Below are 24,851 nucleotides of genomic sequence, written 5' to 3' on the forward strand. Positions count from 1 at the left end.
GGGGGTGGAGGGAAAACACTTGGGATTACATGCGGGTGACACTGTCTGTTCTAACCTTGGCTTCTCAGGTGCCTCCCTGGGTTCACCCAAACTTCCCGGCAGCCAGGCTGAACAAGGAAGCTGATAGACTATCTCCCATCCTGAACAACGAAGGCAAACCACAGAGTGTATCTTTACACAGGGAATGACTGCTGGTACCGAACCCGTCTAGGATTAATTACACGGAGGTCCGCCAGCTACTCAAAAACATCTGAAGGCAATGAAAACAGACTTCTGAGGTTCAGTTTAAGAATGAGCTTTTCAACTTCCAACTGTGCAGCGAGAACTTATCGCAGAAGCCATCAGCGAAGGGGAAGACAGGCAGATTTGTCAGAAAAGCCATGGTGGGACTGCGGCACCAGCCGGGACATCTATACGCATGTGTTATGGTTTAGGAACTCTATATATGTGTGTGTGTACATGCACGTATGTACGTGTGTGCTTGCGTGGGTGTGTATGTGTGTGAGTGAGCATGTGGGTGTGTAGCCCTGAGGCTCACTTGACCTGAGATCTTGGATGTTAAACTAAGGATGTAACCCTCGGGAGGATTCAGAAGACAACGTATCAAGTTCAGGGTCAACTCCAGGACAGCTAAAGCTTGCCTGGAGAAGTCTCCCAGAATGCCTAGGATAGTGCTGATCACCTGTCCAAAGGAACATGGCAAGCAGATTGCCAAGGTAGCCTGGCTGGGTATATCCTGAACTGAGCATATTTGGAAGGATGGCAGCTAAGTCCAGAGCAAGCAAGAAAGGGAAGGGGGCACAGAATAAGCAAGCACAAACATTGACTTGGTCCTTGTTAGTATCACAGTAAGTGCCAGAAAGAAAACATTCAGGTCCTCTAGGCACGGAAGGGACATTTCCACTTTGAGATGAACCAATCACTCAAGAGAGAGGGAGGAGTGGGTGGGGGAGACAAACTCCCAGTGATGGCCTCGGAGTCAAAGCAGATGCAATTACCCAGTCTTCCAGGGTATTCTAATCAGAGCCTTCTTATCAGACTATCTGCAGCCAAATGAGGAGAAATCCAATCTACAGCCTGCTGAACCCTAAATTCGATCTAATGGGGACCTGCTTTCCAACTGCTCAACAGCACGCCAGCAACCAGAGATGATGGACTCCTGCTCTGCCTGCGGGTTCTTTCTGGAAAGCAAGCCAGCCTGAGTTGTGTCAACTCCTGGTCTCCACAGAGGGAGCAGCATTGTCTTTACCCCCTAGCTAGTCAATTCCATCTGCTCAAAGTGATGCTGTTCAGCTGGCCTGTCTTTCAAACCCGGGGGGGGGGGGGGCTTGCAACCTCCTGACTGCTGTCAGCTTGTAGCGGGGACACATTTCCTTTGTTTAAAAATATGCTGGTCTAGAGTTTTTGATACACACCGCTCACAGTGCTCGGCACTTTGATGTCCAGTCCGTCTTTCCTTAGTGGAGATGGGACATGAACTGTTCCTTTCGGTGTCTATCATATAAGGCCATGCATACCAGCCTGGCTGGCCAAAGCACCCCTCTCCAGTACCCCCACCTCCAGGCAGTTGCTATTGTTATTCTGTGGATTAATGGCTCCAGTTAACCAGTGGTAACTTAGTTTCTCTGCTAGAAGCAAAGAACACCATCTGTGAAACACCCAGATCCTTGCGGAGCCCTGGTATGCCATTCTACAAAACAGCCTCAAAGGCCAGGGAAGGGCAGGGGAATTTTGAACACAGATCTGCTCGCCTACAGCCAGGAAGAATGAGAGAGAAGTGGAGGAAGAAGCAGGAAGATGTGGGGAACAGAGAGGTTTTTTTTTCTCGCTGCTTTTGAGCTAATGGAGCCACAGCCCAGAATCTTGATGGCCATTTCATTCTTGATGGTTCGCATTGGTATATAGCCTGGGGGCAATCTGCCCAGGGACTTAGGTATTTAGGGTGTGTGAAGGTATGAGATGGGAGGGTCAGAGGAAGTCTTCACTTCTTTCTAGAAGTGTCCTTGCAAGCCAAAACTACCTGTGCCCACCTTACTACTTAAGAGTCTTTGGTCCTGCGCCTTCTCCCCTTTCAGAGATCTGGCTGGACCATCTGGCCCATAAACTTAGATTTTGGCACCTCCTAACTGTACAAGGGAGGCAGGGAGTCTGGAGCCTCTTCTTCCCTGGGAATTGGAGGTGATCCATCTTTCTCCCTTCCTCCGTCATGGACCAAATGTGGCCCAGCCTGGCCTTACACTCATGACCCTTTTGTGTCAGCTTCCGAAAGCCCCGAAATTAAAGGTACACAATACCTTGCCTGACTTAGAGGGGATTTTTTTTGTTTGTTTGTTTAAAGACAGGCAATTAAAAAAAATTACACGCAAATCTGTTTGTACTCAGATGAAGGCCTGTGAAATCCTGTCATGCGCTATTGAAGCCTTTAGAAACATGTGACCATGAGAGTACTCAATTTCTACGCTTATTTTGCTGTGTGACACAGGGCAAGTCATTTACCTCTCTGAGAGTAGGCATTCTCCAATGCTCATAGGGTACTCAAGGTCAGTTCTTAATACCAACAGGAATTATGACAGTCATACGCTCCTTTGCTCACACGCGCACATGCACACACGCATACACTCCCACGCCTGCACGCACACGCAGTGCCCAATTCATAACATTGTAGCCACTACCTAATCACAATCCGGGGATGAGTCTCGCTCATCATCGAGCCTCCTAAAATAAGCTGAATCCCTTTCTTTATTTCTCCACATAGGAGTTCAGTTATCTTCTTCAAACATTTAAGCCCAAATGACCAGAATAAAATAAACAAATAAATAAGCCCAAAGTTTAAAACCTGAGGCAACAATCTTCCTTTACATGAAATAAACACTTGCCCTCAGCCTCTCCTACCAGACAGTCACACTGCTGACTGATTAGGCTTCTCTCTAATGCCTTCTCCCCACCCACACCCCTCACAAGGTCACATGCCTTGTTTCAGCTTTCAGACTGGCGTTTGCCTTGAGAAGGCTGTAGTCCCTAGATTCTTCCTACACCCCTGTAAGACATTTCCTCTCGCAGGATTCGATTTCTTTCTCACTTTCAAGTCCCGAATCCATTCCTGACACACACTAGGGCCAGGGTTCTGGACTGTATCATCTAGGCTTACGTACACTGGGCCCTAGTGTTCTTTGCCAACTCTCTGCCTCTCGGGCCACACAAACGAACCTTGGGGAGGGGAGATGGGATGCACAGCTTTGGTGCCAGTAGGATAGGCATCGAGTCAAAAGAATGCTTCCGAGCATGGCTGAAACATTTTCGGTCTGCAAAGGAACGGTCACAAAGATGGAAATAGTAGCTGGTTTCTACTCACAGCAGCTGCAGGGACACCAGCCCATCAAACAGTCCCTTGGGAATCTCTGTAATCTTGTTCCCATAGAGCACCCTGGAAGAAAGCAAATGACAGCAATCAGCAGGACGTAAGGGAGGCCATCACCTCTGCCAGTTCTGGGTGCCAGATCTCAGGTCACCTGGCGCCCTGGGCTGCCACATCCATCCCATCTTCTGATCAGGGATCCAGAGGCAGAGGCAGGCAGGCAGTTCATCCTATGTGGGTGGAGGTGCCGTCCTGGAGGTGAGCTAAGGCAGGCGCCATCCTGCTGCACTTCAGCCCAGTCTGGCACATCACCCCCACAAGGAAGAAGCGGGCCCTTTGTGGTACCTCCTGAGCTGCTAGCGTGACTCACGCCCCACAGTAAATAAGCAGTGTGGGAGGCCAGCCTGTGTCTTCAATGGGTATTGATCAGGCCGAGCTAGCCTATAGAATGTTTCCTTTTAATATCCCACTGCATCCTAGGAATTCCTGAGCGGAGTTCTTTAATCACCCATCTAGACAGCGGGGGCTACAGGGATGCGGGGCATCTCCAGATGGTGCAGGCATTGCTGAGTTGTGCCCTGGCTCAATGGGGAGGCTGAGGAGTTTCGCTGTCTCAGATGATGGCAGCTTCCACTCTCTATCCGCCTGTCTCATTCTCTCAGATCTAAGAAGAAAGGAACTTGGATTTTTTTTTTTCATTTCATCTTTGAGGTCCACAGTGTTCCCCCCTGCTATTTCGAGGCCTCATGTCTGGTGAGTTAAGAAGCCTGGGAAAGGAATATGGGTTCACCTTTTAAACCTAGCCCCTGGCAGGTCCGTAAACCTAGAACTGAGACTCTCTGGGCCTCTCTCGGCTTCATCTCCTGACAGACTCTGCTGTCCATGGGGTCGAGCCTCCTCTTTGATCAGGAAACAGAGCTAAAGAGGGCTTGGTTTGCGTCTGTTAAAACCCCTTCTCGGGTCTAAGGACACGGGCTATGCAATTATTTAATTCCCACTCAAATCAAGACTCCGGGCTGACGGACATTAGAGGAGGCAAATATTAGGAGGAAGAAATGGCGAAAGAGTATGAAATTGGCCCCCTCTCCCCCACTGCCGCCCGTCTCCAGAAGCCACTGGGAGTGAAGAGTGAGTTCTCCATCAGCCTGCGGGTGTGTTTCATTAATGCTTCAACAAATTAATGACTAAATAGAAGTCAGCATGATGGCACGGGCTCACATTTGTAATTCATATTAATGTCCCACTGCTCACTGTGGCAAATGTAGTAATGCCACTGCCTGTTCGTCTCAATGGATGCCAGAGCTTCTAGAGTGGCACAAGCTGCTGGCGGTGGGGGTGAGGTTAGGGATGCTGGGGAAGGGGTCCTCAGGCAGTCCATCACGCCTTGGTATGGAACACCCTCAAACCTAGTGGGTCACCTGCTTGCCTATGTGTCAGCCTCGAGGGTGCTCGCCTGCAGATCTGCGTGGCTTCCCACCCGAGGGATCACCTTCATTAGCCTTTCATGTCTGAGCCCAAGCACCTCGCTCTCTGCAGAAGTCTCCTCAGTCTTTTAGCTAAGATTTTCTACCATCTATTATCTTATTTTGCTTCTCCCTAGCACTTACCTTTATGGTAGCTTATACTACTTACACATTTCTATAGGCTTAGTTTATTATTATTATTTTTAATATTTTGTATGTCTGGGTGGTTTGCCTGTGTGTATGTCTGTTCACCATGTATGTGACTCGAAGAGGCCAGAAGAGGATGTCAGATCCCCTGAGACTGGAGTTTCAATTGGTTGTGAGCTGCCATGTAGGTGCTGGGAATTGAACCCAGGTCTTCTAGAAGAGCAGCCAGTGAGTGCTCTTAACTGCAGAGTCATCTATCTCTCCAGCCCCTTTAGGCTTAGTTTTTATGTTCTTCCTCAACTTTCCTGAATGCGATGATGCTACAGGGCACAGCCATGGCTGGGTCTCAAGAGTGGAGAAAGAGCAAGGTTTAGTACAATAAACACTCACTGAATGAATGTATGAATGAATGAACAGGTCTGGGGTAAACGCTCTCCATCCTGTTACCCTACATGGTCAGCTTCAGGAGCCCTGGGGAGTCTCTGTTTGGTTGCTGGTCATATTCTTAGTGCCTCTCAAACACTTACACAGCAAGCATCTACCCAGTGGAGGAATGAATAAACAAAAGCCAAGAGGCCCTTCAATGAATGCTTGGCACGCACCTCTGAGTTCACTACAGGTGGGCCAATTTCCTGTCTGGCAACTGGATTTCGAATTTCTTCTGCAAGACAGGAATTGTCCAACTATCTTGAGACTGTCCCCAAATATCGGCTAAGGGAGACCAGACAAGGGGAAGGGGAAGGTTAAGATGGGATCCTGGTGGCAGGGGCCTCTCCGTCTCCTCCTCTCTGTGACACTCATCACAATAAGCAGACACTAATCTCACACACGGCCCCGTCTTTGATATCCCAGCCAGATGTTCTGTTCGATAAATGAAACTAATTTACTCGGCAGGCAGCAGACACCAGCTGAATCAGGGACTTCCTGTCCTCGGTCCCTGCCCAGTGGGATGGGAGGATATGTGCATCTCGTTACCTGCGTGTTCATAAACTAGGCAAACGGGTTGTGACGGGGCAAAGCACAGATTGCACGCCCGTGAACACCCTTTTGGTTGTCTGGGGTGTCGAAGGGAACAAGGCACTAGATGATATAAATGTTCGAACTGATGAAACCGTCACTACGTACGCAGTACGTAGTGTATGCTGAATGGGCTGCATAGTACGGACATCAGCAGTGGAATTCTAGACCAAATATGCTGGGCTCAAGTCCTACCTCTCAGACCCATTAGGGTGTCTTTACAGAAGTGCTTTTCACTTATTTAACATGCTCTGTCATCCCTTCTCCCTCTCTGTGATGTATGCCGGTGTGTGTGTGTGTGTGTGTGTGTGTGTGTGTGTGTGTAGATAGGCATGGCACGTTGCTCACCTGTGTGTATGTGTGGAGGCCAGAAGTGATGTTGGGTGTCTTCCTCCATTCCTTTCCACTTGGTGAGCTGAGTGGTTGAGCGGTGAGCTCCCGAGATCTACTCTCCTCTCCCCCCACCCGCAGGGCTGGGTTACAGCTGTATGGGGGTCCTTAAGCTACAGCAGCAGGTAACACACGCACTGTCATCTCCCCAGCCCTGAACCTTTTCTTTCATCACCAGGTGAGAGGTACAGTCTGAGGTGACGGGGTTACAGATGGGAAGAGAAACAGTTAAGGAGCTGAGCTACATGGCAGAAGACTCCACCGTTTATGTTTTTGGGAGGATCGAGCCCGTAAGACTCTGCGAAGAGGACCTGGTCACAATCAGTGCTTGATAAATGCTGTCAATGATTGTTATTGGTATAATATGTCAATCACACAGTGTGTTAGACAAGGAAGGATCACTGTCTCCACTCTGCCTGAGGAAACATGCAGAGAAGGCGGAAGGACTGCCTATGCCCTGAGTGAGCTGCTGAGGGAGTAAGAGCCAACTCCCAACCTTCTTAGCCTGGGAGTCTAGTAGCCCTTGGTGGGTGGGGCTTTGAATCTTACCACTGGGCCAAATAAGGGCTTTAAAAAGCCACAAAAGGAAGGGTGATGAGATGGGGTGGATCTTTTCTGCACACTAACTGCAAGGTTGGAATAGCCTGGAAATCAGCAAAGGAAGTACTGCCCTCCTCGACAAGGCTACAGACCATGGGAGGAAGGGTGGTGGGCCATGGCCTCATCTCAGACGTCCATTACCATTCTCTCCACCCGACAGCCTGGTCTCCCCCGAGACAGCACTGTGCAGCGTGAGGTGGGAGGGGGAGCGAGGTGAGAGTCAAAGATGCATTCGAATTAGAAGCCAATAACTAGGAAAGCCGCTGGGCACTTAATCAATAAAAATAATGCATGTGAGTTGTAGAAATATTCCCCGAGATCAATTTCCCCCCGAAGAAATATCTGTTTCTTTTACCAGATTGCCACAAGTGTGTAAGGGAACATAAAGCCTTGATAAACACCTCCTGAAAAATGCAGACGTGCCTCCCACCCCGGCCCCACTTACAGCGACGTGAGTGATTTCAGGCCCTGGAAGGCATCCGGAGCTATGTCCGATATCTGATTCTTGCTGATGTCTCTGAAAACATTAATAGGAAAGTCTAAGAACACGGCTCACAGGTGTGATAACGCTCTTCCTGAAGTATGCACCCAGCAGTCCAGCCATTCAAAACCAGTAGAGATGAACTGATCAAGCCATTTATTTATACACAGCACAAGAGGCAATGCCTAAGGAACACATCTCCCGCTGCGGGGTAAAGTGTACCTTCCCATGTTGTCTCGGGTTCTAAGGAATGCCCACTTAAGTCTTGTCTGGCACAAAAGGCTATGGATATGTACTTATATGTCATTACTGTTTGGGTGTGGGGGAAGCCACCTCCAGAAGTCATGCATGCTGGGCATGCTGATACCCTGTGATCCCAGCACTTTGGAGAGGAGGAGGAGGAGGAGGATTGGGAGTTAGAGGCCAGCCTATGCTACATAGTGACACCCAGTCTCAATAAAACAAACCAAAATCCAACCAACCAACTAACCGACCAACCAACCAACCAAAACAAACAACAACAACAAAATCTCCCGAACAAAAAAACCTGAACCCCAAACAAAAACCAACTTCAAGCCAGGGCCTTGGTTTCAGGTGCCATTATCAAGTATTTAACAGTACAGACAAGGCACCATGGGTCCCACCCAACCAAAGGTTCCTTTACACATTGTTCTCTTGCCTTGTACCCCAGTAGTGATTATTATCTTGAAACACCTCTGGTATTTCACCTCCCCAGTCACTTCATCTCATCTCTGACGGAGTCTCTGAGCATGGGTGATACACTCTCTCAGCTGTGGGATATGAGCAAATTACAAGCCTCTCAAAGAAGAAGGCCTTTGAGACAGGCATGTGTCACTGGCTGGGAATGTTCCTCATTTGGGAAAGAGCCCGTTTGACACATCCAAGCTTAAGAGGCTAAAAGGATCTCCCAAACATAACGCACATGGTGGCAAGCCTGGCCTCGAAGGTACAGGTGCAGGGGCTAGCCTGGTCTCCCAGATGCCGGGAACCCTCTGCTGCATACTTTCAGAGTCCCAGCGAGAACTGGGCCACAGGTTCTTGCTAACGGCCCCTGTGAAGGGGGATTTCTTTTCCTCAGAATTATTAGCTCAGGGTTGGCCTTTGGGCTCCTGTCACTGGCTGGGGAGACACACCAATTTCCCGCGACAAGAAACGTGTCCTGTTCAACTAAATAAATCAATGGGTCCTTGCTTTTGTGCAGAAGAGGGAGGGCTGAGGTCTTCGCAGGCCAACAGGAGACAGGAGGATATTGAGAAGAAAGCACATCTGAGAAGATTCGTAAATGACGGCCTCCAGTAGGGCCAGTCATCCAGCCGCCCAGCCTCTTAACCGCACACAAAAGGGGTACATTTCTCCTGTCTCCCCCTTTCATCTCACAGCCTAGGAAAAGGCCATGCAACGACTCTTACCTAGACCTCTGCTCCCTTCTGTCCTACTTCCAAAGCCTCTAAGTTGCAAGATATCTCCCAGGTGAAGGCCCCTCCGGCACAGCTGTCTGGCTTATCCCTTTAGCTGGCAAGATCGCCTCAAACAAATCCAGATTGTGTTCGCAAACTGTCAGCTTACGCTGGGCTTTTCTCTGGCGCTCCATTTTTGTATAAGGGTCTTAACAAGCCGATACCCTGGATTAGCCTAATCTTGCTCACCCTCAGGGTGGCTGCCCAGCAAAGCATTTTAGAGCGGCACACAGGGTCTGCTCACATCGGAGAGGAGGCTCATTCTGAGGTTCTCCCCGTCATGGGATGTCCATTCAGAGGGTCCAGACCCCTAGCATAAAGGAAGTTACCCGGCCACTGGGGAAGATCCCTGACTCAGCTATGTGGGGACAGACTGGGGTTTTAGTTCACAATGAGAACTTCAGGGATCAACTCTCCTTGGGCTAGAACACGAGGTGAGGTAATCAGTTTGGAAGTGAAGGATGATGGGAACTGAAAAAGTGATGGTTTGGTGTGAAGAGACACTGGTAGTCACTTAGCCCTTTTTCCCCTAATTTTTTTATTGTATACATTTATATATTTGCAGTGTGATGTTTCTGGATATGTGCTCACTGTGGAATAGCTAAATCAAGCTGTTCTGCACATCCCAACCCTAGGAAGTCACCTATTAGTACTTGTAAGGACACTTACAACCTACTCTCAGAAATTTTCAAGTAGACAATATGCTGCTATTAACCATAGCCAACATGGTATAGGAGATCCCTAGGTCATACTACATATCTCAGAATCTGATCAGGCTACTCAGTACCCTGGAGCTATAAACTGAATGACTAAGAGAGATTGACTTTTCCAGGCTGGAACAGCAAATTCAGTACATAGAAGGGATAAGCAGAGAATAAAATAATAAGATACTAGGAAATCTTACAACCCGTGGAAGGTTTCTGTTCTACCCCATGCATTCAAATGAAAAGAACTTTTTTTTTTTGTTTTTTTGTTTTTGTTTTTTTTTTTTTTGAGACATGGTCTGGCTCTGTTGCTCAGGTTGGCCTCAAACTCACCACCCACATGCCTCAACCTTCTGAGTTGGGATGGTACCTCTACCACATCTGGCTTCAAAGAGCCCTTCTAGCACCATTCTGGCAGAAGGGCACAGGCTTGTCCTCGGTGTTAGGGCTGACCACACATCAACTCTATAAAACCAGAAAAATGATCTCTAGCACCCCATCTCTTTACTCATATGGGTTTTTACCTACCAGCATTTATTTTAATATTGGGGTGATCATTAGAAATAGGTAGGCATGGCATCAATGATTCATGATTAATTCTATTTTTGAAAGAGTGACTAGGATGTGTTCAGTCACAGCTGAGAAGGGAAATTTCCTCTTGTTAAAAATTATGTATAAACTATTCATGGTTACCTAGAAGGAAATCATGGTTAGGGTCTCAAATCCATTCGCATCTGAGACTTATCTGAGCCTACACCGTTAAGCAACAGTCTATATTTCTGAAATTCTATTAGTCAGAAAAGTTTAAGCAGACTCTTTTTCCTCCTTTTACCCCTTTATGGGGCATCATAATAAATACCAGTGGCATCAGAAATGATCAAAAATTAAATTCACTCCCCAGGTCATGACTGATAAGGGCTTATGAATTTTGAATGTGCCAATCGTGGCAACTCCAATGGGCTGGAGGAAGGACAGTAAAACACAGCCAAGCTCTAAATTACCTGGACTTCACAAAAAAATTAGAACAGTAACTTAAATCATGCAGGAGCTATAGGTTGGGGGCAGTCAATGGACTTGTCATTTTTCACCAAAATTACTATCTGGGTGCATAATCAAGCTAGGCTTTAAAAATGAATTTGGGGGACGCATGGAGAAGTGAGCTGGAGAAGCAGGGATACCGGGAGATTAATGACTCAAGGTTTTAAATATTAAGGCCTATATTTATACAGCTCTTCCAGAAAGGATGCTGCCAAAGCGAGGGAGAAGCCTGGGCTTGGAGCTGGCTCATTATGTTGGCTTCCACTTTTGGAATTGCACTAGAAGATCTTGTTTGCTTTTGTTAGCTTTGGCTTTCCAGGGAGATGGGAAGTTGGCTTCCTGAGATTGGGGGGTAAGCCTACTAATGCCACTGTTTCGTGGGCATATTTATTTTTAACATGAAAGGAATCAGTAGGCCTTGTTGACACAGCTCCCTCGCCCCCGCCACCTTCAAGAGAAATCAGTGGACAGGCCTCACATTCAAGGGGACCTGAATGGATGCATAGTTTTCTTTCTGTGGTGAATGAAAACAGCATGCTCAACACCAGGCTCGGCTAACAGTTTCCCAACATGGAAGAGGGAAGTGAGGATCCCCCTTTCGAATCTTTAAAAAAAATAACTTATTTATTTGTATTTTATGCCTACATGAGGGTGTTGAATTCCCTGAAACGGGAGTTACAGACAGTTGGGAGCTGCCATGTGAGTGCTGGTGCTGGGAATTGAACCCAGGTCCTCTGGAAGAGCGACCAGTGTTCTTAACCGCTGAGCCATAGCTCCAGCCCTTTCCTGTAGAAACTTAATCTCTGTGATGGGTCATTTCTGAATCCCATTTTTTTTTTTTGTCTCTTCAAATGCTTCAGGGCTGTGTAACTCACAGTTAAGGTTTAAGGTCACCAAGTGACTGATACTGTCCCCCACGGCGGGGATGATGCAGGAGTACAGTCTCAGGCTGCTGTGGTAGGGAGGATACAGCAGGCTGACATCACCAGCACGAAGAAGTGATGATGTGGTATCAGTAACTATGGTTCTAGGGATGCTGGGTTTGACCATGGCCAATTCATATGACTACAATCTTAAACCACAGGCCCAAATGTTGGCCATAACCTCCAGGGCTAACACATGTCACTTAGAAGAGAAAGTCTTTACTGTGGTCCTAAGTGCTCATGTGACCTAGCCTCTACCTGTACCTCTCAATGATCTCCCACCCCACCCCTCCCTTGCTTACTCCTCTTCACCGGCTATGAACTAGCATGCATGACTTCTATGCCTTCCATTTGCCCTGACTGTTGCCTAGGACAGCCTACTGAATCTTGATACTTATCGCCTTATTTTTTTGTGCTCTCCAACTGAAGTGGAGCCTCCATGAATGTAGTTTCCTTATTGTTGATGGCTCCATCCAGACACTGTAGCAGTCATTTAAGTATTAAGTATATAAGTGTATCCATGTTTGTAGGAATGTGAAAGATGGCAGTATAGGAAGATAAGAAGCCACTGTCATATTGCTTTGGTATCACCAAAGCCAGGGGCATTTAACTTGGCCAATATGGCTCTGGGGGTGGGATGGCTCACCTGCTTCTCTCACAAGGATCATCTCACTTCTCTCCGGTCAGAGAGGCTCTTAGCTCTACATACTGAAGCTCGCAAACCTTGCCATGTATATGTGACACCTCCTCGCAATTTCAGAACAGCCTAGCTCTGTCTGAGAGGACGGGTGTGATCTATCCGTCAGATGGGATGCCTGCTACACCCTGGAAAGCCCTCTTTCCACCCACCCTCCCACAGAAACATTCTGACAAAGAGAGACTCACATCCGCTTCAGTTTCTTGTACTGGGTGAAGGCTCCTGCAGGAATGGCCTTGATGGAGTTCTGCTCTAGGCGTCTGGAGAACAGAGCAGAGAAGAGTCAATTACCCAACCACTTACCACCAAGGGACTGCGGAAGGGCTATAGGATGGTGTCTCTTCGCACAAAGCACAAGGGTACAAGTCACGAGTTCCGGTTGAGGGAGACAGGACAAACACTGCAATGGTCACATGCGCAATCAGGAAGGGAGCCTAGTCGCCCGCCCGGAAGAGGAGCCGGAAGCCAGAGAGTGGAGGGCAGTTGCTGCTTTTTTAAAGAAGGAGAGACCACGCCTCAATGGGCTGGTATCTCAGCAGCTATTGGCTGAAGGAGCGGAAGGACCTCCTGCAACAGTCACAGCATTCAGCTGTTGGTCCATACAGCTCCATCCAAGGGCCCAAGAGCTGTCGGGGGAAAGCTGAAAGGGAGATCCAGGAGCTTCGAAGCTTGCTCGTTAGTAGTTGCCTTTGGAGGCAGCTGTGTTCTTCAGAGAATGCTGTAGGAAGCAAGCAAAGTGTTGAAAAAGCCGATGTCACAAAGAGAAGGAAGAAAGAGAGAGGTCATCAGACAGCTGTGTTTTCCTGCCATGGAACCATGTTGCTATTTAGTTGACATCTCAACTAGAGCTAATGGGCAGAACTGTCAGCAGCTGACTTCATTTTGGCAGTTTTAATATTGTGGTGGAAAGAGCCTGAAAATTTTCAGGCTTTCAGCACGACACTTCTCAGACTGGCTCCCTGAGAGCCTGCAAGCCTCAGGGCCCAGGCTGGACCCTGGAGGTGCTGCTGGACTATGTACCATATACGTCATATGAATTTTCTCAAGTGCTTTTACGCTTAGGATTCTGGGAAGAACAGGAGATGCTGCAGGCCTGGAGCCCAGAACTTACTGGGAAGAGAAGGGGCCGTGGGGAGTAAGGGAGCCTTTCCAGTCTTATTATTTCATCTCTCAAATGCCTTCCCACCACTAAGAACTGGTGTAGTGGGAAACAGGCATGAGCGGCAGGTGGGACACTCTATTACAGATGATAAATGACACCCGAGCCCAGGCTGAGGACTCAGTACCTCATCCCCATCCATCTCCCTTCTCCCTCAGGTGCAGATCTTTTTATCAGCTCCTCATTTGGCATGGCTGCTCCCCAAACCCTCAGCTGGGAAGACACACACACACACACACACACACACACACACACACAGAGAGAGAGAGAGAGAGAGAGAGAGAGAGAGAGAGAATATGAATATGTTTGGAAGGGGATGTATGGGGTGCCAAAGTGAGAGAGGGGAGGGACCAGCTCCCTCGGAGGCTATGTCTAGTGGCTGCACACTTCTGGCAAGGAGGACCCATTCATCTTGAAGAGTAATCCCCACTGCAGAGTAGGGGAGACAGTCGTATTAATTTGTGCCTCCACGATCTCATCTTCATTGGGGGAACAGAGTATTTGTTACTGGAACCGCTAATGGAGCAGTTTGCCAGCAATTTTCCCATTTCAAACAACATCTCAGCTGCTAATGTGGAATGGTTTGTCAGGCCTACCCATAACACAGACAAATCACTCTCTAGGCAGAAGGAAGAGGGAACGAGTAGGAGCCCAAAGAGGAAGGGCGGGTGAGAGGAGAGTGAGCACCAGGACAGATCATTCTTGGCTGCTGGATGAACACAGTTTCCAAACGAGACGGCCACGCTCTGTTAGCAATGTCTTTGTGCCCTGCTGGAGGGGGTGGGGAGGGCACTTTACTGGGACTGCAGTCAGCGGCAGGTTGGACAGGGGCCTGGTTGGCTGACTGGCTGCTGGTGAGTCACCAAAGCTTGCCAGGGGACTCAGAGACCACGGGCTACTGGATGCAGCCACCCACAGAGGCTGTCTTGACAGACTTTCCAAGGACAGTCTCGTTTTTCAACGGAGTAGAGAGTTCAGCAGGGATTTCTCAGCCAAGGCAACAGCTCCGTGGATCTCTGGGGCAGCACGAGCTCTCCAGGCATCCTGTGAGTCACCTGCCACTCAGAAAAGGGATTCCATGGTTTGCTGCCTTCGGAGAGAACCCTGTCTACAAGGGTGGTGACCCTTTTCTTTTGTTGCAGGGGAATTCATGATTCTTTGCTGTAGCTAGAAGCCTATGCATGTGAAGCAATGTTGGGTTCTGTTATCTATCTGTACAATTTATAACCAGCCTGCCTCTACTTTGGCAAGCACTAAGGGAGGGGTGCTCCAATGAGCAGGATGTGGCGCTGGACCTCAAGAAGAATCTGTTGACAGAGTCGAATCCAAGACGGCCGTCGCAGAACTGAATTTCACTGCTACCATATAATCAAGGCGAACCATCACTTCTGGAGTTGTGTTGTTTATGGCTGTTATTTCTGTGATCCCTTACACTTATGAGACAAGCTGTACTGGCCCATTTGTAGGCAAGGCAAAGGGACCCTTAAGGGATCCAACAGCTTGTCAGAAAGAACAAAGTTAGTTAGTGGTGGAATCGCTGAATCCTGTTCCTATCCGTTGGTCCCATTGCTTGCCCCATTTATGAAACAGAGGCTTCCCCCAAAGTCACAGGAAAGTCTGAGGCATTAGGACCCCACTGACATCATGGAGGTAGATTCCCAGTGGAAAATTCTCTGTCAGAGCTGAGGGAAGATGGAACAGAGATGTGAATACACTCCAGCTCTTTGGATCCATGGGCTTCACATTTATAAGGAAACCAACTGCATTTTTTTAAAAAAAATCATAAAAGGGATCTTATTCAACATGGGTAGACTTTCTGACCATTGTTTCCTAAACAACACAGTCTACTTACACAGTATTGGCACTGCTAGGTACCATGACTAGTTGCGAAAGACTTACAGTATACAGGAGGGCGTTCATAGTTTATATTCATTTTATATAATGGATTTGAGCACCTGAGGACCAGGAGTTTCGTGGGGCTCCTGGAAGTAAGTACCCTACCCATGCATATATAATACTCATATGGAGTACAAGGGAGTGAGGTTTGGATAAAGGACAAAGAACTCCAAGCTTAGTCGATTAACTGCGGTAGAAACCTTGGCTTGCATCCTGTAATCCTCAGATTTTCTGGGAATGGGCTTTCTCTGTATTTCTCAGCCTCTCACTGAGCCCTTAATGGAGTGTCAAAGGCGTGACATGCTCAGGAGGCAGTGAGACCTCTTTGGTGGTGGTGGTGGGGTAGTTGTGAATTGTCTGTGTCCCTTAAATAAAAAAGGCTAGGGGAAGGATGATAACATTAAGAGCTAACAGTGTATAAGGGTCAGCCATTGCACACCAAGCCTTACATGGCATGTCAAACTTATTATTTACACATCGGTGAGGTGCGTCTCTAAGTTCTCACCACCTCCCTTCTCTCCCTCCCTCCTTCCTCTTTTTGCAACACAATCTCCTTTTATAGCCCAGGCAAGAGTAGGACATACAGTCTTCTTGCTATAGCTTTTCAAATACTATGATTACAGGCACGCACCACCATGCCGCAATTCCCTAACCCTACTTTAAACACAAGAGAACTGAGGCGCACAGAGGCACTCACTAGTCCAGAGTTAGGAGAAGCTGGAGCAGGGGTTTCAATTCAAGTTTATCTGATTCCAAAGCCCTGACTCTCAACACTGGGTTTTATTGAACCATAATTCTCCCAGTCCTTGCCAGCTCATGTGCAGGGAGAATGGCCCTCCTGCCAGAGGAATGGGAGCGTGTACATGGGGGTGCACATGGGCATAGAGTCCAACAGAGCAAGGACCTTGAGGAGGCTGAGCATGCCACCTGTCCTGCAGCTTGGAACAAGGAAACAACAATCTCTTCTCCCAGTGAAAACGCTTCACTGTAAAGAACAAAAAGCCTGAGCATTAGCAAAAGCTGTCACATTTCAGGCGACGTCTGAAGCCAACAGCTGTTTTAGGGCCCTCATAACTGGTGCATGTGTCTTGCTTTGTCTGGCAAACATTCTTCAGGCGGCAAACAGAATTAATAGAGCTAGCATAAAAACAAACACACAAATCAAACATCCAAACATCTTCCTGCACCAGCAAAAAAACAACGGGAACATCTGACGGGGGAATCTCGGCCATTTGGGTGCCGTATTGATTTGCTCTAGCTCCTCAGGTGCCCCCTTCATGATATGTCATTTGCAAACATGTGACTGAACGTGATATACTTCTAGCAATGCGTAAGTCACCGTGATGGCAGAAAGAATGCAGGGTTATGTCCAGTATGGGGGGTGTGTGCCTATAAGTTGCCCTATAAAGGACATTCTGAGGCCATGTTGAAATGCCGACAGCACCAGCAGCAGTGATGGTAGGATGAACATCTAACATTTATCAAGAGATGGGAATGTCAGACAGGGTGCCCTTCATACACTGGCTCACCTATTCCTTTCTACGGTGCCATGAAGCATGCAGTACTGTTCTACTGCGTTATAGGAGTGGTCCGAGAAGTCATTATTACTAATATCAGTAGCTAATGAGTGGAATACAGATTACTGCTGTGACCCAAGTACCTGGCTCCTTAACTCTAGGCTCTACTATCTCGGGGTTGGGAAACAAAGAAACTTCATTCTTTTAGTCCTTGCCAGTTAAGGAGTTTCTTACACGTCACTGCTCTTAGTTCCTCCTAGCTCAATAATCCCCCCCCCATATACATACACATGTTATGCATGCACATGCATTTGGAGGTTGATGTTGCATCTCTTCCCCCACTGAGCTCCTCCTTTATTTTTGGATACAGTCCCTCACTGAACCCAAAGCTCGTTCATTCAGCTAGACTGACTGGTCGATGCGCTCCAAGGATCTGCCTATTTTGGCTGCTCCCTGAGGCTATGCCCCATGCCCTACTTTTTATGTGGCCTGTGAGGATCTGAACTCGGATCCTCATGCTTGAGCAGCAGGCCCCTTACGGACGGAGTCATATCCTGAGCACTTGGACTTGGGAACTCTTGGGAAGATATCCAGACCCAGGGAAAGGGAGGAAATCCCGAAGTATTTGTTTTTCAAGTCATCCTGAGACATCTACTTGGAGACCATACAAGAACTCAATTCTTGTATGTTCAGAAGCTCAATTCTTGATACCCAACTAAGCCTAGACTAGGGCTGAAGATGATCCCTCTCATGGTGCACCTTGAGCCCAGCCTTGGTAGTCCCTTCCTTTACTTTTGCTCTGAGCAGTGAAGCGTAGTCTCCTCTACTTAATTCAGATGCTGGGTCTACAGCAAAGAGGCGGAAAAGGAGGCAAATCTGGCATATGCCATCTCTAATGGACCGTCGGCCAAACACCTGGCATTGCCTGTGGACCAGAAATGTAAGGGCAGGCACCGTGCCAGACTCGCTCTTCCCACGAGGCGCGTGTGCAGACGTGTGCAGATGCCCATAGAGGGCATTCTTTAATCTTAAGAAAAAAGACGAGCAGTGTAGGAGTTTGAGACTAAATCATGCTATCTATCAAGGCACAAAGGTGAACAGGGTTTTGCTTTTCACGTTCCAGATTTAGTAACTTCCAAACGCTGTGCTAACCCAAGCTTATACCACTTAATCCCCATAAGAAAGAAGCCTTTAGGGAGTTACAATAACTTTTATTTCCCAAAGGGGCTCCCGAATCAGACACGAGATATGAAGGAATGTGCCTGAAGTCAGAGACAAAAGCAGGATGCTAGTGGAAGACTGTTGACCCCAAGGCTCCGAGCCATCTGTGTCCAGATCACTTGCTCCATATTGCCAGCATCTGCTCCCGTCCCTGTATCCTACCCTTACCCCCATCCAGGCCAATGCTTCAGAAATCTGGTGCTCATGAACATTTAGGTGTCCAAGATGTCTGATTTCTAGACTCTTCTGGCTATTCGTTTGGTTGACTGGTCATTTTGTTTTTAACTGCACAACTTTTGTAAGCCTCAAGTCTAGCTAAGCCAGGGTCTCCTCATGCCAGCTGACTGTGAGGTTGATGTTGGGGCTGTGTGTTCCTTCCAGATGTCCACTTACAGCTTCATGCTGAAGCCCACCTACAGCCTTTTCCCATCAAACCCATTTTCCTTCCACAGCAAAGGACACAAGACCCTAGAGGATACCACCTGGGGATCCAGAGCAAGCGTGGAAGAAATGGAGCTGAGAATCAGAAGGTACCCTTCATATAGATGGTCACTCTAGAGCATTTGAAGGCCCAGGAGAGAGTCTGGGGACTGAGAACAGAAAAGTGTGTGGACCTCTGGTTCTTCCTTGAATCTTTCCTGCTGGATGCTGGAGCAGGTTCAGAGAAACACCAAGGAGCTATGTGAACAGTGCCCTTGATGGAAGCCGAGTTTCGAGGAAAATCTACAGCGAACCCTCTCACTGTGGGTTTTCTGGAAGAAAGCTATTTTTAGAGAAATTGGCTCTGGCATGCGAGGAGACCAGCACACACTTCTCTGTAAAAAAAAAAAAAAAAAATCAAAGAGAGTCTGCCAGGTTGCTTTGCATGAGAGATAGGCATTCCTTCCAAATGTGGACTGTTCCCAAGGTTAAGACGATTTAAAAGAATCTGAAAATGGCTACGGACTGAGGAAAGGAAGCGGAGAGTCTGGTACCATGCCAAGCATTTCTAAGTGGGGAGATGGAAATATGGGTTCTAGGTGGCCATGGGCAAGAGGTTTAATTCTTGATATTAAAGAGAAGGCTAAGTTCCGATGTCTCTGGGCTGAAAAATCAAACACACATTTTCTGCCCAGCTGCATCCTGCTGATGCAACTCTGCTCCTCTTCCCCCCCCCCCCCATCGCTCACAGGCTGGTTTCTATCGCCACTACAAGGACATACTTTAGCTGCCTGGGAGACTCTGGGCTAACACACAGGTCCCCAAGCCCGGGCACTGCTGGAGCTTCCTATGGCATACTCTCTCTTACAGATCACCATTCAAACTACTACCCCAAACCACAGGGACTTAATTCATCTGCTTTAATCTCTCAGCTGCGTTTCATGACAGAGGAGAAAGAGGCAAGCACAGCGAGAGAAGTCCTGTGTGATCCATCTGGTAGACGGTGGGTGCCCAATAAGCAGGGGCAACCTTATTACCATGTCTGCATATATTTGCATGAATATGAGCTATTCTCAGGTTCAAGCCACACCGTATGTGGCTAGCGTCTGCCTACAATCAATCCTCCTGCCTATAACTCTTTGAAGAACCGACTAGTCTTCATGGAGGCCTCTGTTCAGTAGGCGCCTCCTGGGATATGCTATTCTGACACTTGTCACCACGAAGAATGAAAATGGTGGCACTACTGCAGTGGCTGTGGTTGTGACATAATGATGATCGCAAACAGTATCTCTGCTGTGCTGGACACAATGCCAAGCTTCTTGCAGGACATGCCATCTATGAAGCCCCCAGGAAGTGGCATCAGCACCTTAAGTTCTCAGGTGAGAGAAGAAAGACTCAGAAAAGTTATTTGCCAGTGGCTACAAGGCAAGGTCAGAGGTGGCATGGGGGTCTGCTGGAGCATACCACCTTAACCTCCCCGTGGTTGTGGTGGGGTCTGCTGGACCATACCATCATAACCACCACGTGGTTGTTGTTCATCTTTGGAAACATCCTACCTAGGCTGTACATTCCTGGACTTTCTGATTTACTAGGTCACTAGAGATTTTTTTTTTATAAATTATCAAGAAAAGGCAATCTTTATGTATGAGTATTATATAATGCACACACATACTCTGTCTGCAGTGCCCAACATTTTGTAAAATAAATGGCATTTTTGATAATGGCAAAAAGAAGGAAGCCTGGAATTTTAAAGGATGCTTCTTAAAATGACACTTTCGCTCAAAAAAAAAAAAAAAACTTGTCACATTGTTCTTGACTATGTCCCTTTAACTTACAGTGGTTAAGAACTCAGGAATCATCTCATATTAATATACTAGTTTGTCAGCGTTTGTTTTAATAGTCAATGTCCAAACAAGTCCAATCACCTAGGTGTGATCTGGCGGGGACATTTTTAATATAGGCACCTGCAGTTTTGAACTTCTGGAGACCTGAGCTGACCTGTAAAGTCCACACTTGGGGACATATGGGAAGCTGGAAAGAACGAGATATGGACAGAGATGGGGCAGCAGAGATGGGAACGAGATATGGACAGAGATGGGGCAGCGTCCCTGGATACAGCCTGACAGTTTAACTTGGCCTCTTCCTTCAGGCTATGAGTTAGTGTCTTGGCCAAGAGGAAGGTCTCCAGGTGCCAAAGAACAAAATATAGAACCTGGCAGGTGGAAGGAGAGAAGACCCGAAGACGATGGGGGCTGTGCCATAGGAATCTGCAAGGACGTGGAGTGGGCAGGTGTTCTCACCAGAACACCCGTCTCGAGAGAGCCAAAGTTCCACCTGACGTGGGAAGAGGCCTCTGAGGAAGAAGAGCACATAGTTAACAAGGCAGAGGAAGACAGAGCGGAGGGAGAGATGGGGGATGTCATGGGGATGGGGAGAAATAGGGAAATGAACCAAGAAGAGAGCCACTGATGAAGGGGACGTGGCACAGGAAGAGAAAAGGGGGAACAGATGGACAAGAGGAAGAAGCCAGAAGGGGAGAGGTGGGCCAGGGCTCTGCACGCTCCAGAAGAGGGCTCTCTCCAGGTCTAGGGCACAGCACTGTGGACGGTGACGATGGCAGATTGGGATTGCTGGAAGGCAGTGGGGAGCATGTGCGATGACCTCACGGGGTGTGGACAGCAAAAAGCCCTCCCCACTCATTAGCTCCCGCCCTGGTAAGCGGCACAGACAAACCTGTGCCTTCTGGGGCTGGGGCAGAGACTCAGAGAAGCGCTGGTGAAGCAGATGAAAGAGCAAGCCAGGACTCCACTAGTGTGGGCCATGTGCTTCTTCCCATCTTGACCAGGCTGCAACCAAAGTCCATAAACCACCCCAGGATCCAGGACCTGGCCCCCATTTCCCCTCTGACCGTAGCTCCTATCCCTCCCCCTTGTTTCCTCTGCTTCAGTCACCATGGCCTCCTGGTATGCCAGACACACCTGCACCTCAGGGCCTTTGCACACACATTCCCACTACCTCTGCCAGAAGTCACTTTTGCCACCCCCTTCCGTTTGCTTCAGCTCCTTTCCTGGCTTCACCTTTCTCGACACACCAGCCACTTTTTGACATGTCATTTGAATTTCTTTATTGTTTGATGTCTCTAGAATACACAGGCCACAATGGCAGACATATTGTCTGCATTGTTTGCTGCCGTCTCTTGGAGCACAGGCCAACTGCAGCACAAACACAGAGACAGACGAAATGCTGAATGGACCCCGGACTGGAAGGAGTTGGGAACAGAAAACAGAAGTGTCTGAACGGGGGGGGGGGGGGGGGGGAAGGGGAGGCAAAGACTGAGCAGGAGGCAAGGGACTCTAGGACTTTTATTTTGAGGGACTCCATCCCATGTTGTTAGAAGCCTCCATCACGTGCCAATGGTAAAGGCAGGACACGAAAGCAGTTGTGACCCTCTAAGAGCTGGCTTGAGGCCACCGCTGAACCGATACTCTACTCATCCTAGAATGAGCCAATGGCTGTGTTCTAACTCACGAAGAAGGCTGAGTTATACGGACACATCTTACCACGGAGTCTCACATTTGTACACATGCATAGACACACATAGACACACACAATCTTGTCTCTTTACCTGAAGAGCTAATCTAAAGGACAAAGGTCTCATAGGAACGATAAAGAGCTATGAATGCAGCTCAGCATTTTCCTTCCTAGCTCCCTGCCCCGTCCGGAGGCCTTCACTAAGCGCTCACACAGTACTTCACCTTGTTTTCACCGAGATTCCTGACACTTAATACTACACTTAGCAGGCTTGAAAATCAGCGGTGAGAAAACCAAAGAAAACACGGAGAGCTAGTTCACCAAAATGCCACCCAGCCAGACAGTATGCAGGAGACCCAGGGTACAGACTCCATCTGACCCCAGGCAGGGACTGACAGCTTGCTGAGGAGGACCAGATAGAATACATTTTAGGCTGTGTGCACTGTGTGATATTTGGTCATAACTACTTACTCCATATTGCCCTGAGGGACCAGCCAAAGATAGTGTGAACAAACAGGGATGCATGTGTCCCAATTAAACTTTGTTTGTAACATAGATGTTAGGTGTATCTCCTACAGGCTGTATAGTTTGATAACACTAGTCTTGAGTCCATGTTCTTGACCACTGAGCCATTATACCGATGAAAACCTAGAGCCCTAGAGAAGAGGTTCCTGAGTATTTTTAATGGCCACACTTAACAGCCCAACATTTCTGATTGTTCACTGAGGGACTGGCTGAGTCAGAGGGGTGAGCTGACTAGGGATGGAGGAACGGCAAATGGACACTTACATTTCCACGATGCCTTCTGGCAGGTTGGCAGGGATCTCTGTCAGTCCCTTCCCTCGGCAGTCCACGATGTTATTACTGCATGTGCAAGCAGAAGGGCAGGACAGGGAGTTGGCATTGCAGGTTGGAGCCTCAGAGTGGGGACCTGGGAAGCCAGAACATAATGGTCAGCTTGTGCCAGTGTTAGGAGTTTCCTGGCACTGAGTCTCCTAAACAGCTTCCCAAGGGTGAATTACCATCAGTGGGCATCTCCCTCTTCTGGGAGACAAAAAGAGAGGTTTTTGACCTTAACCCCACTGTTCGAAGATCATCTCATCTGCTTCAGATGTGCGGCTATAGCTGGCAGTGGTGGTGTACCACGGACTAGGTTTGGACCTGAATCTTCTTTCTTCATCTGTGCTTCTTTGTTTCTCAGTTTCCCTCCTTTGTAAAACAGTGGGGATGGGGGAATCACTATACCTAACCTACAGCATGGCTTTGCCGTGAAGCGGAGGCAGTCGGTAGGCAGATGAGGACTGTTTGGAAGATGTCTGGCAGGGCAAGGGCTTCCTAGAGTCGGGGTCATGGCTGGTGGGGCTTTTGCTGCCTCCAATTGTCTTAGAGTTCTCGGGCAAGTGGCAGAGCTGAGTTTTCTCTGTTCCTATCTCTGCAGATGAGGAGTCGCGAAGGCATGAATTCTGAGGTCCTTGGTGGGGCTGGGAAGCCACCTGACCTTCAGAACAATGGATGCTGAGGGCGAAGGACACCTCAAAGTGTGTTTTATTCTCATTTTCTTCCCGGAAAGCACACAAAGGGTCCAGCGTGGAGGAAGCCTGGGAACAAACAGCTGGCCTCCCATGCCAGGGCTTTTGAGGTGTAGATGACTTTCCCCTAAGGAAAACTGCCAGGCCAGGCCTTCTACATCAAGAGGTAAATGCACTTGCCTGGGCTAGGGGAACTACCACACCCTGGATATCTTCCTGTAGGGGGACGTGCTGGTCTGAGTCTAGCCACTCCACCCATTCAGGCAGGTGGATCTGAGGATTGTCCCTCTTTTGATCAGGCAAAATATTACTTGCGGAGTATGCATCAGAAAAGCTACAAGAGGGGGAGGCATCAAATTCAAGGGCTCCTGTTGGCAACAGGAGCTTGCGACGTGGAGTTTTTCAAAGGTTCCCTCTGACTTCACGTTGCAACGAATGAATTCTAAAACCAGACTCAGGTAGTAATCCCCTGGGAACCAGCTGCGTCTTCCCTGGGTGGTTCTGAGTCCGATAGGGGTACACACTATGTTTCAAGGCATGTTGTCAAGGCAAAAAGTAAAAAAGAAAGCTTTAAAAAGGATTCCTTAACCAGGTCACTAACAACACCTTTAATTACACAGAGAAAATGGTGGTAATTATAGCCTCTGTCAGCACCCTGGGCTGGCAGCTCCCCAGGGAGGCATTCACCACCCTCCGCTGGGGAGGCCAATACCCCTTGTTTAACACTTTAGGTTTCAATCTGACTGAAAGACAGATTCCCTCCCTGGCAAGCACATTCCTCTGATGAGGGACTGAAGAACCTGGTCTAGTGCCCTCAAGGCCTGGGTGTCCGCAAGTGATGGCGGAAGTCCCAGCCCTTTGCTTTCTCTGTGCAGGCTGAGAATGTAAATTCTATAAGGCAATGACCTGTTTAAGTCTCACTGTTATAGTCTCACTGCCTAAAACATGTCTCAGCACAGAATGGACTTAATAGACACATTCTGGATAATAAGGATGGGCACATGAATGAACTGGGTTAGGGGCCTGGAAAAGGTGGGGGTGGTAATGTCCCCGAGCTACAGAGGTGGGAGTTACTTCTGGGTGCCCCCGAGGAAGGCTCCCTGAGTTCTGAGTCCCCCGCCCCCCCCGCTCTGGGAGGTGGTTTCGGGTGTTAAGTAGGAGACGGAGTGGCCGTGGAAGTAGACACCTCTTCCTGAGGTTCACTCTTTCTACTACGCTTCAGTGCTAGCAAAGCCCATTCCCCAGTGCATGGTCTGGTGTCTTGAGGCACAGGAGAGCAGTGCAT

General features: G+C 48.4%; 1 protein-coding gene across 1 annotated transcript in view; it reads right to left on the reverse strand.

Annotated features, from left to right (window-relative positions):
- The window catches only part of Slit3 (slit guidance ligand 3), a 593,310-nt gene that overhangs the window by 106,662 nt on the left and 461,797 nt on the right, over positions 1-24,851 (reverse strand). The window contains exons 9-12 of the mRNA XM_038326237.1: positions 22,827-22,968; positions 12,482-12,553; positions 7,418-7,489; positions 3,353-3,424 (exon numbers count right to left, since the gene is read on the reverse strand). Coding sequence (XP_038182165.1) covers positions 3,353-3,424; positions 7,418-7,489; positions 12,482-12,553; positions 22,827-22,968 — 358 coding nt within the window. The remainder of the gene's footprint in view (positions 1-3,352; positions 3,425-7,417; positions 7,490-12,481; positions 12,554-22,826; positions 22,969-24,851) is intronic.

The sequence above is a fragment of the Arvicola amphibius genome, chromosome 4 (genome assembly GCF_903992535.2).
Source record: "Arvicola amphibius chromosome 4, mArvAmp1.2, whole genome shotgun sequence".
Classification (NCBI taxonomy): Eukaryota; Metazoa; Chordata; class Mammalia; order Rodentia; family Cricetidae; genus Arvicola; species Arvicola amphibius.